The sequence below is a fragment of the Chrysemys picta genome, chromosome 4 (genome assembly GCF_011386835.1).
Source record: "Chrysemys picta bellii isolate R12L10 chromosome 4, ASM1138683v2, whole genome shotgun sequence".
Taxonomy (NCBI): Eukaryota; Metazoa; Chordata; order Testudines; family Emydidae; genus Chrysemys; species Chrysemys picta.
In genome coordinates, this window is record NC_088794.1 from 116,144,047 (window position 1) to 116,162,632 (window position 18,586).

Here is an 18,586-nt window from a genome sequence, read left to right on the forward strand (position 1 = left end):
AACACATGGTTCTCTCTCTCTCAGACTGGGCCCTAGGCTGCAGTCCTCTGACACAAACCATAATTATTCAGCAGGTCTGACTTAGGCACAGACCCTGCAGTTTTGTTTCCTCCAGGAGCAATGATAGTGGTTAACACAGTAACCAGACAGCCTCCATAAAGCAAAGTAGTAGTTGTTTAGAATAAAAAACATGTAAGAGAAAACAGGTCTGAAAACAATAAAACAGGCTACACATATGTCTAGCTTACCAGGTACCTAAACACCTTTCACAATGGGAATCCTGGGATGTCTGAGCTTCCTTCAGACTCCCACCACGAGACTCCTAACATCTGGCTGGCATAGTCCATTCCCATAACACACAAACCATTTCTCCCCCATGCTTCAGGGAGAATACACTTTAAAAACTGTTCAGTCTTTTTGATCTCCAAGCTCCCAGCTGACAAAACAAGCTTGACTTTTCTTTGGAGACATGGTCTTTGTAATTAACATCTTTCCCCCATTGTTGCTTTCCAGTTTCTTCTTCTTGCAGCCCCCTATTAAGTTAGATCAAACCCACCACAGTTATATACTAACTTTACCTTACTGACCAGGTGTCACAGTTCTAAGGCTACTGACGGGCGCCTCCTACTGTCTGGACACTGAAAATTCCTTAGGTGTATCCAGCTGCCTGAGCAAGGTCTCTGTGGTACAAAATAGAGTCAAATAGTCCAACTGTGCCTGAAGGGGGTGGGGCTTCTAACTCCCATTCCTTAGTCTCTTTAATGTAGTCCCAGATTCTCTAATCCTCTAATTCTGGCATACCAGAACCTATTATTTTGTAGGCACAAATGGGTCACAACAGGCCACCTCATAATGTATACCTTAAGTACATAGCCTCACAATAACCAGTGTTGCATGTTGCTGGATTGGCTGTTACCCTTACATCCGTGAGGGGTTGAAGTACTGCGGCTATTTGTTTCAGGTGATCATGGTCCCCCTAATTCTGCCTGTAGATGACAATGTCATCCAAATAGGTGACAGTATATAGTCCATGGGATTGCAATATTTTTATCCATCAACCTCAGGAAGGTCACAGCTGCATTGTGGAGTGAGAATGACATGGTACAGAAGAGGTACAAGCCGAAGGGCGTGGAAAAAGCTGTCTTTTCCTTGGAGTCAGATGTGAGGGAGATCTGCCAGTACCCTTTGATAAGATCAGTGGTAGACATACACTAAGCTGTCCCAACTGGTCCAATAACTCATCTACCCTCCATATGGGATAGGCGTCAAATTTAGATATCATGTTGACTGTGTGGAAATCTATACAGAAGTGTATCATCCTGTCCAGACTAGGGACCAGGACAATGGAGCTCCCTCCACTCACTACAGTATATCTCCATCACTCTGAGGTCTAACATTGCTTGAAGCTTCTGATGGCCTATGTCCCTCATTTTCCCAGAAAGGGGCTGAGGGTTTCCCCTCACTTTTTGTCCTGGTGCTGTTTCAGTATGCTCTAATACATTTGTTAGTCTCTAAGGTGCCACAAGTACTCCTGTTCTTTTTGCGGATACAGACTAACATGGCTGCTACTCTGAAACCTTTCAGTATGATGAGAAATCAAGTGGGTCTTTCCTTGAGTGGACAAGAAGATGGTGGGGAACAAGTCCACTAGTTGCTGGACTTGTGTCCTCTGTTCACAGTGTAAGGCTGCCCCCATCTTTACAGGCATGCAGATTATTCCCCTCAGGGCGTGGGGTTCTGGTTTGGGGGGGGGGGAGGAGGCAGGAGTCAATGAAAAGCCCCTCCCTAGCCTTCCAGGCCTTTAGAAGTTTATATGACAAATTTAGGTGTTTTCTTTTTTTTCTGGTTGCTAGATTTTATAATTGATGGGGTTTGCCTTTCTAATCACCTTGAAGGGCCCTTGCCAGCAGGCTAACAGTTCAGACTCTGAGCTGGGTAGTAGTAAAAGTACCCTATCACCTGGTTTAAACTCTCTCAACCGAGCTCTGCAGTTATAGGAGGTCTCTTGTGCATGTTGAGACTGCAGAAGGTTTTCTCTGGCAAATGCTCCCAGTTCTTTAAGTCATCTCCATAACTGGAAAGGTGCATTGGTTTGTGGCATCACTACTATTTCAGGAGAATGCCAGCATTTTTAGGCCAGAAAGGGCCAATGTGATCAATTAGTCTGACCTCCTGCATCACACAAGATTAAGGCCAGAGGACTGACTTGAGTTAATTTGTGTTTGAACTAAAGCATGTCTTTTCGAAAAACATCTAATCATGATTTTAAAATAGCCAATGATGGAGAATCTACCACAGCCCTTGGTATGTTGTATAAATGGTTAATTACCATGTAGCGTTCAAATGTGCAACTCACCTCTAATTTGAATTTGTCTAGCTTCAACTTCCAGCCATTGGATCTTATTACACCTTTGTCTGCTACACTGAAGAGCCCTCTATTATCAAATGTCTGTTCCCCGTGTAGGTACTAATAAACTGTGATCAAATCACCCTTTAACCTTGCCTTTGTTGAGCTAAATAGATTGAGCTTCTGGAGTCGATCACTGTAAAACATGTTTTCTAATCCTTTAATTATTCTGGTGGCTCTTCTCTGAACCCTCTCCAATTTGTCAGCATCCTTCTTGAATTGTGAATGCCAGAATTGGACACAGTATTCTTGTAGCAGTTGCACCAATACTAAATACAGAGGTAATGTAACCTCCATACTCCTACTTGATGTTCCCCTGTTAATATATCCAAGGATCACATTAGCCCTTTTTGTGACAATGTTGCATTGGAAGCTCACATTGAGCTAATTATCCGCCATGACCCATAAGTCCTTTTCAGAGTCGCTGCTTCCCTGTATAGAGTCCTCACCCTGTAAGCGTAGACTATGTTCTTTGTTCCTAGGGTTACCATACGTCCGTTTTTTCCCGGACATGTCCGGCTTTTTGGCAATCAAACCCCCGTCCGGGGGGAATTGCCAAAAAGCCGAACATGTCCGGGAAAATGCCGGCCGGGCACTTCCCCTCCCGCGGCGGCTCTGTTCCTCCCCGGACTCTTCGGCTCTGTTTAAGAGCCGAGCTGCCTGAGCGCTATGGGCTTCAGGCAGCCCCCTTGCCTCCGGACCCCAGCCGCCGGCCGGGCACTTCCCCTCCCGGGCTCCGGCGGCGCAGGGTCTGGAGGCATGGGGGCTGCCCGAAGCCGGTAGCGCTCGGGCAGCTCGGCTCTTAAACAGAGCTGAAGAGTCAGGGGAGGAGCAGAGCCTCCGGCCGCGGTGGCTCTGCTCCTCCCCAACTCTTCAGCTCTGTTTAAGAGCCGAGCGCTACGGGCTTCGGGCAGCCCCCATGCCTCCGGACCCTGCACCGCCGGAGCCCGGGAGGGGAAGTGCCCGGCCGGGGGCGCAGGGTCCGGAGGCATAGGGGCTGCCCAAAGCCCAAGCGCTACCGGCTTCACAGTTTGCCGGGCAGCCTCCAGACCCTGCGCCCCGGGCTGGGCGCTTCCCCTCCCGGGCTCCAGCTGCGCTGGGGAAGCGCCGGCCGGGGGCGCAGGGTCTGGGGGCTGCCCGGCAAACCGTGAAGCCGGTAGCGCTCAGGCAGCCCTTTTCGCGTGGCTGGGAGTGGGAGGGGGGAGGGGCGGAGTTGGGGTGGGGCTGGGGGTGGGAAATGGGCGGGGCCAGGGCCCCGTGGAGGGTCCTCTTTTTTTATTTGTGAAATATGGTAACCCTATTTGTTCCTAGATGTATGACTTTACATTTGGCCATATTACAATGCATATTGTTTGCTTGTGCCTGGCTTACCAACCAGTCCAGATTGCCCTGTTCTCTTCCTTATTTACTTCTCCTCTAATATTTGTTTCATCTGCAAACTTTATCAGTGATAATTTTGTTTTCTTCACAGTCATCGATTAAAACGTTAAATAGTGTAAGTCCAAGAACTAATCTCTGTCAGACCCCATTAGAAACACACCCACTCAATGACATTTCCCCTTTTACAATTACATTTTGAGTCCTATCAGTCAGACAGTTTTTAATCCATACAGTGTATGCCATTTTGATTTTTTATCATTCTAGTTTCTTCATTAAAATGTGTGACGCCAAATCAAACTCCTTACAGAAGTCTAAGTATATTACATCATCATTATTATTTTTATCAACCAAACTCGTAATCTTATCAAAAAAGATATCAAGTTAGTTTGACAAGATGTATTTTCCATAAACCCATGTTGATTGGCATTAATTATATTACCCCCCCTTAATTCTTTATTAATCAAGTCGTGTATCAGCTGTTCCATTATTTTGCTTGGGATTGATGTCAAGCTGACAAGCCCATTATTACCCAAGTTGTCCTGTTTACACTGTTTAAATATTGGCACATCAGCATTCTTCCTGTCCTCTGGAACTTCTTCAGTGTTTCAAGACTTATTGAAAATCAACATTAATGGTCCAGAGAACTCCTAGGCCAACTATTTTAAAATTCTTGGATGCAAGTTATCTAGACCTACTGATTTTAAAAATGTCTAGCTTTAGTAGCTGCTCTTTAACATCTTCCTTGGTTATTGTTAGAATGGAAAGTATTTAATCTTCATCATCAATCATCATCACCATCATGATAAGATATGAATATATCATCTGTTTTTCCCTACATACAGAACAGAAATATTTATTGAACACTTCTATCTTTTTGGCTTTATTATTAACAGTTCTACTATTTCCATCTAGTAATGGACCAATACCATTGTTAGGATTCCTTTGTTCTTAATATACTTAAAAATCTCCTTCTTATTGTCCTGATCATAGTATTTGCCTTGTGGCCTTTAGCTTCCCTTATCAATTTTTTTACAATTCCTAGCTTCTGATTTGTATAAATTACTATCAGCGTCCCCTTCTATGTATTTGAATGACTTGTGGTCCCAGGGTCCCATTTGTTGGGACTGGGCATAGATCCCATGTCCTCATGGAATCAGGGCTGTGTGGACTAGCAAAACCAGTATCCCAGCTCTACAGCAGCTTTTTTGTTCTTCTAACAAAAATTTATGCTTTTCCTGTTGTGTTGCCCTGTTGAATGATGTAATTGAGTCCCATTTCTTTTGATCTTTTCCATAATTCCTCTTAATCAGGCAAATTAACAGGGAGGAAGGATGTGTTTATGGCTAAAGCATCATTGTCAGGAGATCTGTGTTCTATGACCTTGGGCAAGTTACCCTTTCTCTTACTCAGTTTCCCTGTCTCTAAAGCTGATAATGACGCTCACGTTATGGGTCCATGAGGTGGAAGGCACTAAAGAATGGGACATCATTACTATGATTAAATGAGTAGAGGATAGGTGAAACTAGTTATTTATGGCCACATGTTCAAAGACATCAGAAGACCTGGTGAGATACGTGAGGATTGAGATCTCATAAGGGCAACCTGGAGGTCCAGGTAAGCAGTCAGGAGTGGGATATTCCATTACAAGATAGGAGTCTCATTCTCAAATTGGGAGGATTTCTGTGTGTTCTGAACTCAGCATCCTGACACATTCTGGTATGACAGTGTTTTGTCTCTTACAGATTATTTACACAGGAAAAATACTGGGTCACTGGTGGCCCAGATCCTCTGCTCTGGCAAAGCAACACTTAACACAGGTCCCAAGGAGTTGGAACCAAAGTGGCATCAAGCCACCTTTCTGTCCCTCAGCCCTGGAAGAGACTTAGGCCAGTTTTCCCTCTAGTGCAATTTAGAGCAGCCTCAGGGTTGCTCTGTTATGTGACTGGTAGCAGCCTCCCAGGGTACTGTGCCAGCCCAGGAACACCAAAGAGCAGGGCAGTCTGGCCATGCCCTCTCCTATCTACAGTCCTCACCACTTGCCAGGATGGGGCCAAGAGTGGTTGACTTAAAGCCAGCTCTATGAGCTTCACACCACTTTGGGAATCCACTATGCAAGCCAAATCCTAAACTGGTGAGTTAAACTGTGATTCCATCCAGTCTGGGCTGCCAGACTGGCAAAAATAGGATTGAGCAGGGCTGAGAATATGGCCTTTTTTGTGTGCTACTTTATAATGTAGAAAGGGGATCTGGGAGTTTGTTTTGTTTTTAAACCCTGTTCTTGTGTTTGTTTTTACATTAGAAATATCAGGAAAGTTGTTTTATTTTGCCAAAGTACTCCTTGGAGGTCAAAAGTGTTGTGAATCTTCCACAGAAGAGTTTTTCTCATAAGTGTTTGCCTGGAGTTAAATAATTTTACACACACATACACACTTCAAACAATTTGACTAAAAATCCTTGCCCCCTCACATAGTTTGAGTTTCACTGTCCTTTCACTTGTGATGTTCTACCTCTGCTAGTTCTCTAGTTGTCCATAGAATCTTTGAGGAAAAACAGTGCATGAATTTCTAAGGTGAAAGAAAAGCTGAGTCGTTCCCCATTTAAACAAAAGCTAATCAAACAAAACAACCCTTTCAGTCATAGAATCATAGGGTTAGAAGAAACCACAAGGGTCATCTAGTCTAACCTCAAGTCCTTCCATGTAGCTCACAAAGAAGTAAAAATGGTCATAAATAGTTGTATTTGCCTTTTGAAGTGGAAGCAAGTGTCACTTTTGTGTCATAAAATTGGTGCATAAAATGTGTTTTTAGCAGGTTTACAGAGAGTTGACATTAGAAATAAGGTTTTGGTCTCCACTGTCATATATCCCAATGACACACAGCCAGTCTACAGAAATGACAGAGGGCATGGAGGTTGTAACACAATCATCAAATTCAAGGTTTAGCGATGGCATCATCTAAGGATATATTTTATCTGTAAACTTTTAACAAATAAATTGCATTCCTCTTTTGGATATTAATTCATTAATATTTGTAAAGAACTTTGAAGGTGCAGAGTATTATAATTAGGAATAGTGTAAGGAAGTGGCCAACATTTATGTGTCACTACTGCCCTCTACTGGATGGAATCAGAACTACTTGATAGTTTTTAAGGGCCTATGACACTATCTTCCATCAAGTGTCTCTTTTAGCTCAAGAGATAGGGGGTTGTTCTCTTGGAGCAGGAGGATCTGAGCTGTATCTCGAATGCCATTATGAAGCTCCGAGGGGGTACTGCGTGAAGCCTAGCGAAAGCTGTGAAGTCCTAAGTGGGTACAGATTTCTCCTTTTTTTAATTATTCCTGGTTTATCTACTTTAGAATTTTATCAACCCGCCCCTCCTACTGTTATCCTTTTATGTTTGTTGCAGATTGATCTCCCTGATACCATAAGCAAACGTGGCTTTCCTCTGTTTCCTCTGTTATGTCTGTCTGGTTCTGGAAATAGGGGTCTCTAGTTTACTTGAGCTCCCCCTCTGGCTGGATGTCAGCCTCTGGGATAGCAGAACAAATCTGTTGTAAGGTTTTGTGACTGACCGAGTGTTTTAAGATTTCTCGGTGAGAGAAAAGTTAGGGCTAGTTTTGTTTGTTTGCTTTTGTGGGAGGAGCTTATGGCTCTTCAGGATCCACGGTACACTCACCAATATTTCCTAGCAACTGTAATGTACATGAAATTTTAGCACTCCCACTCCAATGTTTAACTGACCTTACTGAAGAAACAGCAGTGGTGGCACAGATTTTCATACAGAGCTTGTGTATGTGAATACTAAGGGTACACCCTGTCATGTGTTTTATAGTGGGGTCTATATAAATGAAGCATCATGGTTCCAGCCACAGATTGTATATTATGTACTAGATCCTCAATGGCAGCATATCTGTGGTGGGATTGTGGTGCTCCCTGACCTCCAGTAAATGTTCTCTTCTGCTGTTCTGATCCATGGTATTTATAGCGCACAAATTGTTGTTTCCAGGCACCATCCTAGTTCTGTCCTCCCTCTCTGTCACCATGTAAGATTCTCCCAAGGTCTCATCCCCACTCCCCAAAGCATTTTTGAGTGCTTCTGTCCCATGCCTGGTAGGGATTGGGAGGCATTTATATTGGTTGCAGAATTGATGTATGGTGTATATCTTTGTCTCGGACAGGTTGTTTATAAGAATAACGACATCCGTCTGGAGCTGTCTCGCTTGGCGAGGATCAGTGACACCAAGATGAAGATCTACGGGGAGGTGAAATTCACATGTGAGAATGTGGCCACGCTGGATCCCATCAGCTTTGAGACGCCAGAGGCCTATATCAGTCTGCCTAAGTGGAATACCAAGCGGATGGGCTCCATTTCCTTCGACTTCCGCACCACTGAGCCCAATGGCCTGATCCTCTTTACCCATGGCAAGCCCCAGGAGAGGAAGGATGCCAGGAGCCAAAAGAACACCAAGGTAGACTTCTTTGCAGTTGAGCTGCTAGATGGGAACCTCTACTTGCTGCTTGATATGGGTTCCGGCACCATCAAGGTGAAAGCCACCCAGAAGAAAGCCAATGATGGAGAATGGTATCATGTGGATATCCAGCGAGATGGCAGATCAGGTAGGAGGATAAAATATTAAATAGGTTCATCTCTCCTCTGGTGGGGGGAGCATAAAATCCTGGTCCTTTAAAATTCTTACTCCTAGAAGGGAGTAGCTTTCTTGCAAGAACTCATGTTACTTAAAGAAATTCACCTAGCAGAATAGGAGGCATTTCAGAGGGCCAGCAGTGTATGAAGTGTTCAACGTGAGCTTTAGAATAGCCCCACAGAAGAAGCCTTTATAAGCAGCCCTTCAGCATCTTACTCTTTAACTCTATTTAATCTGCACATAGTTCAGTAATCACGTACATCATCACAGTGGTCACTTTTGGTGGGCCAAGCCTTGAGGTCAAGTGCGTAATGAATTTTATTACTTGTTTTTTATTCCAACTAACTCCCATTTACTTCACTGGGAATAAGTGCTGACTAGAAACTGAGTAAGAACTTCAGGATCTGATCCAATATTATCACCCTCTCCTGAGTCTTTGTAGGGCCTGGGGAGACTAGGTAACACAATTAACATGGAGAAACTTCCAAACTAGTGGAAAATTTGTTGGGACAAGTGAGAGAGAGGTGTTGGCCAATCACTGCCCTATTCTCTTGTTTCCTTTGAGGCTCTTGCAGATCACTGTTTGAATAAGGATTCTTCCTTTATTCCTAGCTAGGCTTTCCCTTTCCAAAGTGTTTCTTAGAGTGAAAGTCCTTCTCTTAGTCTTTCTATATCTGGCTGAGTCCTCTTTGCTGCTTCTCACTTTTAGAATTTCAACTAACAGAATATATTTTTTAATATTATGCCTGTCACCATATTATATAGGCTCCAAAGGTATTTTCTTTGTTTCTGATGTTGTAGAGCAAGCTAACATATATTCATGGTTGTGCTCCAAAATAAATTAGGAAGTGAAATAATCATATCTACAATTTGATCCTTGTGAATATGTGAACAGTTGGGCTTGAACTTCTCCTAGATCATCAGGAGTTGAATGTCTGGCCATATGTTGCTGTAAAGGGAATTTTGCCTACATTTGCAGTTAGGTCTGAGATCTCCATAATATAAATGTCCTAGATTTGTGCTTCTTGGGACTTGCAACAGAGTGTTTTCAGCAGAGGGAATATGCTTCCCCTGATTTTTCAAAAGAGCTGACTTTTAGGGACCACTGCACAACCTCTCTCTTTATGCAGGCCTTTGTCTGAAGAGCTGGTCGTTTCTGTGATAGTTTAAAGGAGTTTCTTTGTGTTTGACATTGAGCCCATCTAGGTTGTAATGTATGTAATTTGATTCCATTAGCACCTAGCGACATCGACAGGAGCATTTTACAAATGAAGACGTAAATAAATAAATGATTTCTGTAGATTTGCTAGAATCTAATTAACTTGCAAGGATAAACTCAATTAGTAGCATTCATTACTGCCTACAGTTTTGCTTGCTCGCATGGAGCATACCTGGTCCTTGGACAAAGAACTCCCGAGTAAGAAGAAAAAGATGAAAAGGAAAGTCCTGGCTGAAACAGCTTGTTAAAACCCAACTTGAGAGGGGCACATTTTGGTGCATTATGATAGCTGAGATTGACATTACCCCTAGGAGAAGTCACCTGAGCTCCCCAGGGAGGCAGATTGCAAGACTGACCTGTTTATTGCTCAGCAGAAAGGTTTATTGATTGCCTGAAACCTGATCAGAGATAACAGACTTCAAATTAAATGTGTTTTGTTGAACAACAGTGAACAGATTTGTTCTTTTCTTTTTTTAACTGAATTTTGTGCTGGTGAAAAGTGCTGGATTGAGAGCCCTACCCTCTGATGTCCTTTCTGAAAAGGTAATAGGAGCACCAGCACTGAGAGTTCCCCCAGGTCACCCTTTAGTGTGCATTGACCCATTGAGGCCCTCGGAGGCCTCTGCTAGGGATGAGAAGGGAATTCAGTCTCCATGGTGTGTTCAGTCCCCGGCTTTTCTGCTGATTGCCAGCAAGGATTCCAGCTAGGTCCTGTGCTTTCTGTGACGTGGACATCTGCCTGTTAGAAACTGGACTGAGAAACAACAGACTCATTTCACATAGGTCATCCAATAACCGTTAGACTTTAATAACTGAAAACTGGGCTAGATTTGATCTGGGCTAGATTTGAGCCATTGAACTGGACATTCTGTGTATCATGCATAAGGTACCCTGTCCTCATTAGAGTCTTTCCTTTCTTCCAGTTCTCCCAAGGAGTTAAAAGCTTTGAGCTAAGCAGAATCACCTGTAAAGGTCCAAGTTCTTCCTACCACTAGGTACTAGAGTAGGAAAGGGGCTGCTGGGAAGCAGGGCAGTTATCCTGCTCACATAACCTCTGGCATCTCCAGTCCCCTTTGACTCTGCGTGTGCTTCAGTTGGTGCTGACTGCCAACGCAACCAAAACTATATCTTCACTGTACGCTGACAAGAGCTGACAGCTTGGACTTGGACTCCTAGCATCCGCTCCCGTATCTTGTAACCTTTCTATCCCCAGGGCAGTTTCCTACCGGTAATGTCCATGAAATCTGTCACCATTTCTAGCTGGGAAATGCTGCACATCATTACAAGAGAACATTTTCGGCCAATTCTGAGCTACAGAGCACATGTTATCCCACCCCTGCTGACTCTGAAAGCCTTACTGGCAGACTGGATGTCTGGTCGCATCAGTGTACTGTTTCCCATACTGGCTCTGCCTTCACTGGTTGCTGCCTTTTTGGGCCCTCCCACTCGCTTACCCAGGCCCCCAGTTGAGGCCTTTGAGGGGTTAGAAATGAGGCAGAAGAGCCCTTCTGATTTTTGAGGTAGAGGTTTGTTCTGTCTTTCCAGAATCGTAGATGTTAGAGATGGAAAAGATCTACTAGCTCATCTGGTCCCTTCTCCCTAGGGCCAGTGCTGGATTGGTCCCTCCAGTGGCTTTCCCAGTCTGGTCTTAAAAGTTCCATGTAAGGGGTCTTCTGTCACTTTCATGTTCTAGAGCCTAATGCACCTCACAGTCAAGAAGCTTAGCCTATTACTCAGCCTAGATACATACTTCCTTTCTTAATTTCATCCTCTTCTTCCTTGCTTTACACCTTTAGCCTTGGTATTTCCTCTCCTTCCTTGGTGTTTTCACCTTTTCAGTATTTGCAAACTGGGTTATGTCTCCCCCTCTATGGCTGAGTGGCCAAGCGAGAGAGGTTTCATCTGATCTTTTAACCTTTCCCCATAAGTCAGACTCTCCAGCGCCTTGATCATTTCTGTTATCCTTCTCTTGACTCTCTCCATCTTTTTGGTAATACAGTATACTGTCCACAACATGAACACAACCTTCCAAGTACAGTGGCAGCAGAGCCAGATGGAGAGGGACTGTGACCTTGCTGCTCTGTGATATGCTGCCTTTGCATATATAGCCATATAAGGGGGAAATGTCTGTGGTGCTGCAATTTACTTACACAACATGGTTCATCAAACAACCCTAGTTCTCTCTGAGCCTTTAATTTGTAACGCCTCTATTGCCTCAAACACTCTGCTGCCTCTGACATTATCCCTAAGTTATACAGAACATCACACACATGAAATGCCCTGTTTGCGTTCTGCTCTCTGTTCAAGAAGATGCGTATTACAGCTTAAGGGGGGGAAAGACATACGTATGTGACTGCATTTTCTCGCAGAAAACTCTATTAACCAAACTACCCTGCCCCCTTCTAGGGGTGTAGGATAAAGAATGCAGTGATCTGGAATTAATCTTAAAGCATAAACAGTCCCTTCTGGGGACATAGAGTATCGTAATGACAGGGCAATCACACGTGATGATTTAGAGCTAGATGGAACAAGTTTCTGATTCTTAGTTCAAAGCGGATTGGTGTCCCTATCTCAAAAATAACTGAAGTCCTGAATGAGGAGCAGTGTGGTCTAGTAGACTGCACTGCACTGGCCTGTCAGAGACCTGGGTTCTGCTTTTATCTCTGCCACTGACCCATTGGATGACCTTGTGTTAGTCTCTACACTTCTCTGTTTTCCCCTTCCACCCTTTGTCTGCTTGATTGTAAACTCTTCATGGCAGGCACTGCCTCTTAAAATATGTATGTACAGAGCCTTGCACAATGGGGCTCTCATCTTGCTTGAAGCCTAGAAGCAACTATAATACAAATAATAAGAACTCTCCCTTTTGGAGTTCACCTTCACCTCTCTGTGTCTCCATTTTCCCATCTGCGAAATGGGGACAATGGTACCTTCTTTGTAAAATGCGTTGAGGTCTGTTGCTGAATAGCATCATGTAAGAGCTATGTATTAGTAGTAGTAGTATTTACTTTAATCCTATATAGTCCCAGAGCTTTCTAATTCCAGCTGCACTTTATGTGATTTCCTGTCTTGCAGAGTGAATCCCATTGAATAACACGGAAATCCTGGGTTTTTGCTCTTTTTTTAAAAAAAGAAAGACCCTCTCTTCCTGCAAGACAGGAGGAGAATTAAGACCGTGTTATTGAATATGTGTATTATTGTAGCACCTAGAATCCCTAATCAGATTGGGACCACATTGTGCTCTGTGCTGTAGAGGCACACATGAACACACAGTCCCTGCCTTGAAGAATTTAGAGCCTGTGGCTGGGGGGGAAGAGGTGGGGAGGGGCAGCATAGGACAAACTTTCTCTGTCTGTGTTGTGTTTTACTGGGGATCTTCAATCTCCTCAACTGAAACCGTCATCTTTAACCTGCATTCAAATACCATAGGAACTGCACTAGACCTGGGCTGTCAGTGGAGCTGTTGGCTGATGTTTCCTTTTCCTTCTTGCCCCAGGTACCATATCAGTGAACAGCAGGCGCACCCCATTCACTGCCAGTGGGGAGAGTGAAATCTTGGACTTGGAAGGGGACATGTACCTAGGTGGGCTACCTGAGAACCGGGCAGGCCTCATCCTCCCCACAGAGCTCTGGACGGCCATGCTGAACTATGGTTATGTAGGCTGCATCCGGGATCTGTTCATCGATGGACGGAGCAAGAACATCCGGCAGCTGGCGGAGGTGCAGAACGCTGCCGGGGTCAAATCCTCCTGCACCCGGCTCAGCACCAAACAGTGCGACAGTTACCCATGTAAGAACAATGCTCTCTGCAAGGATGGCTGGAACCGCTTCATCTGCGACTGCACTGGCACTGGCTACTGGGGCAAAACATGTGAGCGGGGTAAGTCAAGTGTGCTTTGAGATCATGCTTACCAAACTGGGCGTGTGTAGGAGCTCAGCAGGGACAAGACTGTGCTACTCCTGGATTTAAAGTTGGGTTATTCCGATAGTGCCCCCAAGCTCCAAGGACTCTTCTCCTCGCTTTGATGGCTCAGTGGGATCTGAGTCTCTCCCACCCAATGGTCCTCACCAACTTGAGTACAAAGGAAACTCCATTCCCATTTAATAGTGCCAATCCCTACCCAAATTACCAGGAAGCCTTCCTTCTAAGATGGTTCCCCCTCACCCTCTGCCCAAAGGACCAGTTAATCTTACTGTCATCTGAGCTGATGATACCCTGGGGAGTGGGGATCCTTCTTCTCAGTTCTGAGGTCTCTTTTCCCCAATTCAGTGTCTCTCCCTCTCAGAGTTCTGTCTTTCATCTGTTGGGGCACAAAATGTGGCTGTGTGTGATGAGTTCCAGGTGGTTTGTTGGTAGCAGTCCCAGGTGCAGGCTGGGGTCTGCTGATCCTTTTGCTTTAGCACAGGCTTGGTTGAAAGACAAGGTATCCCTGTCTGTCTCTCTCTCCTTCGTCAGCCTGCACTGATGGCTGAGTTGCTGGTAGAGCCACCCAGTGGAGTACTGTAGTGCTGTATTAATTTAGATGGAATAAATGGACCCAGAGAGTTAAAGGTGTTAACATGACTCAGTCACTGTCCAACATTAAGCAATGTTAAACAAGCCTCAGGGTTTGGTATACAGAGACCTCAACCTGCTTTGTACCATGGCAAACACACCATTAAACATCTGTTTAACCTTTTATTAAAGATATACAAAGAAGAGGGGAAAGGATTAAAGTATTTGACATGTAAAGTATCCCTTGTTCCCTTTCACTTTAACTGTAGAGAGTTTTTAGAAGGAAACACCACTTATTTGACAGTCTCTTTGATGGTAATAACTGTTCTTTTGGGGGGAAAGAGAAAAAGATAGTTGAGATGGACTGTTGTTATTACTGTTGTAGGTAAAGTGTGAACCCATTTCTTCAAAGACAAAACAAGACAAACACACACAAGAGGGAAGAAAAAACCTGGCAAAGATAGAAAATGTAGTTTCTGTCACTGGTGTTGACTCTCACTTGTAGCCTCACTGCTGGAAAAACACTGGCCCAGCACATGGTCTTATTAGCCACCCCGAGACCTGGCAAACGTGTAGCACTGTCGGACTGTTTAGGACAGTGCATTTAGCTGCCTCTTTCTGGTCACAGGCTTACAGCAGTGATGCAGAAAATACAGTCTTGGCTGGCCAAGCCAGACTCTAATTAGACAGAATGCAAAAGAAAAGGGATAGGAAAGAGAAGAAATATGGTAGTGAAGGGAAAGGACACAGGACAGAGGTGGGAGAGAAAAAGTCTCTCATCCCAGGTGGTGGTTGAGATTCAGCTGAAGCTGGTGGAGGTAGCAATGTCATCTGGGTACCTTTCTCTGGTCTGGTCTGGTCAGGACATCTCTCAGGATTAGATGAAGTAAGTCTGGACTCCCAGGAGATGGTGAGGGTGGCGGCCATGATAGTGAAGCTTCTCCTTCCCCTTCTCTGATCTTCCTGTGAGCCAGCATTGTGCTTGCTTCCATCCCTCCACCAATTTCCATTTTAAAGTCTCTCTGATGTTAAGGACCCCAAAAAGGAGTAAGGGGGAAATAGCTCATTCCCTCATTATTTTGTCCACTGACTTAGACCTAATTTTTGATACACCAATTTTGGTTGATTGATTTCTGGTCCCTCATTTTTCTTGTTTACTAGACATGATCTCAACACAGTCCTTGAATTGTATCAGTAGGCCTTTTTGTTTGGACTAATTCAGCCCTGCCTCCCTGTTGCACCTTTTCCTATCAACATTTATTGTCATAGGTTATTGAGACACTTAATAAACTTTCTTACAGTTCTGCAGGTGACCTCACAATTAGGGTAAATTTTTAGGCCCAGTTATCACAACACTAGTGTATAGACCATGAAAGTTTATGCCCAAATACATTTGTTAGTCTCCAAGGTGCCACAAGTACTCCTCGTTCTTTTTGCTGATACAGACTAACATGGCTACCACTCTGAAACTGGTGACAAGGTGCCTCCAAACTCACCTGTGCCAAGGGCAAATCTGTAGGAGAGAGTCAGTAATTTCTCAAGTACAATGAATGTCACTGCACCTTCTTCTCATTGTTGCTAGTTCTGTCTGATCATTTTAAGGCGTCTGATTGGGGATATATGAGGCACAATTATTGCCAGTGCAGGCAGCCAAGAGACATCCATTCTAGGCCAAATGAGACAGAGCTTAGCAAATAAAAGACATTTGATCTATACACTGTTCAAATCCCAGACGGTTCCATTAATTGTTTTTGCCCCTGTATTGTGCCCGGTGCCGTGCTCAGAATAAGCTGGCCGAGTGAAAAAAAAATTGATGGCAGTAGGCCCACTTAACAAAGAAAATGGAACTTCCCTTTGGTGATGTTACTTTTTATTGAGATCAATTTCTCAGTAATATTTGGCTATTAGGACTGGAGTGTGGCTGAAATGCACTTGCTGAGACACAGCAATGGATTGTTGGCAGAATCGTAGGGCTTTCGTCCGTTTTTGCCCTCCTGGTCTCCCCCACTTCGTAGCACAGTCTAGTGATTGGACCACATGTCTGGGGATCAGGACTTTGGGTTCTGTTCCCAGCACAATCATGGATGTCCTGTGTGACCTTGGGAAAGTCACTCCCCTCGCTGTGCCTTAATTTTCCTATCTTTATTGGAGATAATAATACTGAATCACCTGCAGTGCAGGTTGTGGGGATGAATTAGATACTGTGTGTAAAGCACTGTACAGTCCTGCGGCTTTGCAATTCACCTCTGCAAGAGGGGAAGGATTTTTTTTAACAGGAACTCACTGTAGATCAGGGATCTCAAACTCAAATCACCATGAGAGCCACATAAGGACTAGTACATTGGCCCGAGGGCCGCATCATTGACACCTTTTCATACAAAGATACTAAAGCGCCCCGCCCTGCCCCAGCCCCGCCCCCATTCCACCCCTTCTATGAGGCCCCGCCCCACCATGCCTCTTCCCACCCCTTCCCCGCCCCCATTCCAACCCCTTCCCCAAAGTCCCCGCCCCTGCCCCGACTTTTCTCCGCCTCCTCCCCTGAGCACGCAGCTCCTCGCTCCTCCCCCTCCCTCCTGGAAAACGCTAAGCACTGCCAAACAGCTGTTTGGCAGCGGGAAGCGCCTGGAGGTAGGCAGAGGAGCAGGGATGCAGCGCGCTGGGGAGGAAGGGGGGCAGGGAGTGAGGGGAGCTTGGCAGCCACAGGAAATAACTCCGGGGGAAGGCGGGGGGAGCTTGGTGGCTGCAGGAAATAACTCCGGGGGGACAGGGAGCTTGGCGGGCCACAGCAAATAACTCCATGGGACGCATGCGTGTTTGAGACCCCTGCTGTAGATCAATAGAATTCTCCCTGCAGGGCAGTTGGGATTTTTAGGCTTTAGACATGCAAGATTTATTCTTAATGGTACAGCTTCCAAGGCCAGCACTACACAGTTTGGTGCCCAGTCTCACCCTGGCTACTGCTGGTGTTCCTAGTGCTGCATGTGTGCCCTTAAAGGAACAGGTGTCTCAAAGTCACCCTGTTTGGCTGGACCCCTAAAAATTCAGCACCCTAGGCAGTCATGTATATCATCTATGTGTAATGTCTGTCCTGAAGCGTAATGTCTATGCGTAATGTCTGTCCCCCATACACTTTACCAGGTTAGATGACTGCAGAAGTGGGTTTTCTGAACAGGGGTTTGAGAATTCTCCTGACCCACCTACTTCCGAGTGCATGCTGCCATTTTGAGTGGTGCTGCATCAGGGAAGCACCACACCATAAATTCATTGCTTCCTTGTTGTGGTAGGATCAAACTCTGACTTTCTGCTTGTCCTTACTTTTTATTTGTGGCAATGTGTTATACCCTGGAGTGATCAACACTGTGACAAAACTCGCAGGACATTCCTGATTCCCACAAGTCCCTGTCATCAGCTTGCAGGAGTCAGAATCCAGAGCTACTTGTAGGCATCAAATCTATAGTTGGGTGAAATGTGTGTAATGACATCCAGAGCCAGGCAAATTTGGGCCAGCGTCAGAGTGGTCTGAGAGGATAAATGAATGAATGCATGTGTAGTGCTGTGGAAACATGAAGTTCTCAGTAATATTGTTGATTGTATCTCCTAGAGGCTCTTAAGGGTGAGCGTGGGGCTGGGGATAAGTTGCAGTAATGTTAGCTGCGGGGGACCAGAAGTCTGGAAATGCAGTAATGGTATAAATGGAAACAGTGCAGGCCATGTTGGTTTCAACCCCAAATCAGACAGAAGTTGTCTGTTTCAACTGAGTTTTACTTTGCAGCTCAAGGTGAAGCTCAAGGGAAGGGATCGCACAGGGACTGGAACTGAAAAACTGTTCACACAACAAAGCCCTGCAGGCTGAATCATGTTGTGATGACTCCACGTTATCTGTATCATGAGGTCACATCACAGCTTCATCACAGACTGACACAACTGTTTGATCTCAGGACGTAGCATAAAAGTAGTTACACTAAATAATTGTGATGGACCTTTTGAAAAGGGGGAGGGATAGCTCAGTGGTTTGAGCATTGGCCTGCTGACTCCAGGGTTGTCAGTTCAATCTTTGAGGGGGCCTCTTAGGGATCTGGGGCAAAATCAGTACTTGGTCCTGCTAGTGAAGGCAGGGGGCTGGACTCGATGACCTTTCAAGGTCTCTTCCAGTTCTAGGAGATAGGATATCTCCATTTATTTATTTATTTATTTATCATGACGCAATGATTTTGCCTGCATGACAAACAGAAATAGAACTGCCAATACATGACTAACTTTTATGCCCTGACACCCAAAGGTGACTGTAAATCCAGCTGTCAGTTGGCCTGTGGCTCAGGCACCATGGAGAGCAATGTTGCTACCCTCCCTACTGAGCACAGGAACTGGGGAGCTGCCTCAGGGTTGGGGTGAACAGGATATATAGGACAGCAAAGGCAAAATGTAGCCAGGGCAGGACTG

At 45.0% G+C, this 18,586-nt stretch overlaps 1 protein-coding gene across 28 annotated transcripts in view; it reads left to right on the forward strand.

Moving 5' to 3' along the window:
* Positions 1 to 18,586, forward strand: part of NRXN3 (neurexin 3) — a 1,417,823-nt gene that overhangs the window by 436,044 nt on the left and 963,193 nt on the right. For all 28 annotated transcript variants that reach the window (XM_065593434.1, XM_065593444.1, XM_065593437.1 and 25 more), the window contains exons 7-8: positions 7,965 to 8,403; positions 13,148 to 13,531. In XM_065593434.1, the coding sequence (XP_065449506.1) occupies positions 7,965 to 8,403; positions 13,148 to 13,531 (823 nt within the window). The remainder of the gene's footprint in view (positions 1 to 7,964; positions 8,404 to 13,147; positions 13,532 to 18,586) is intronic.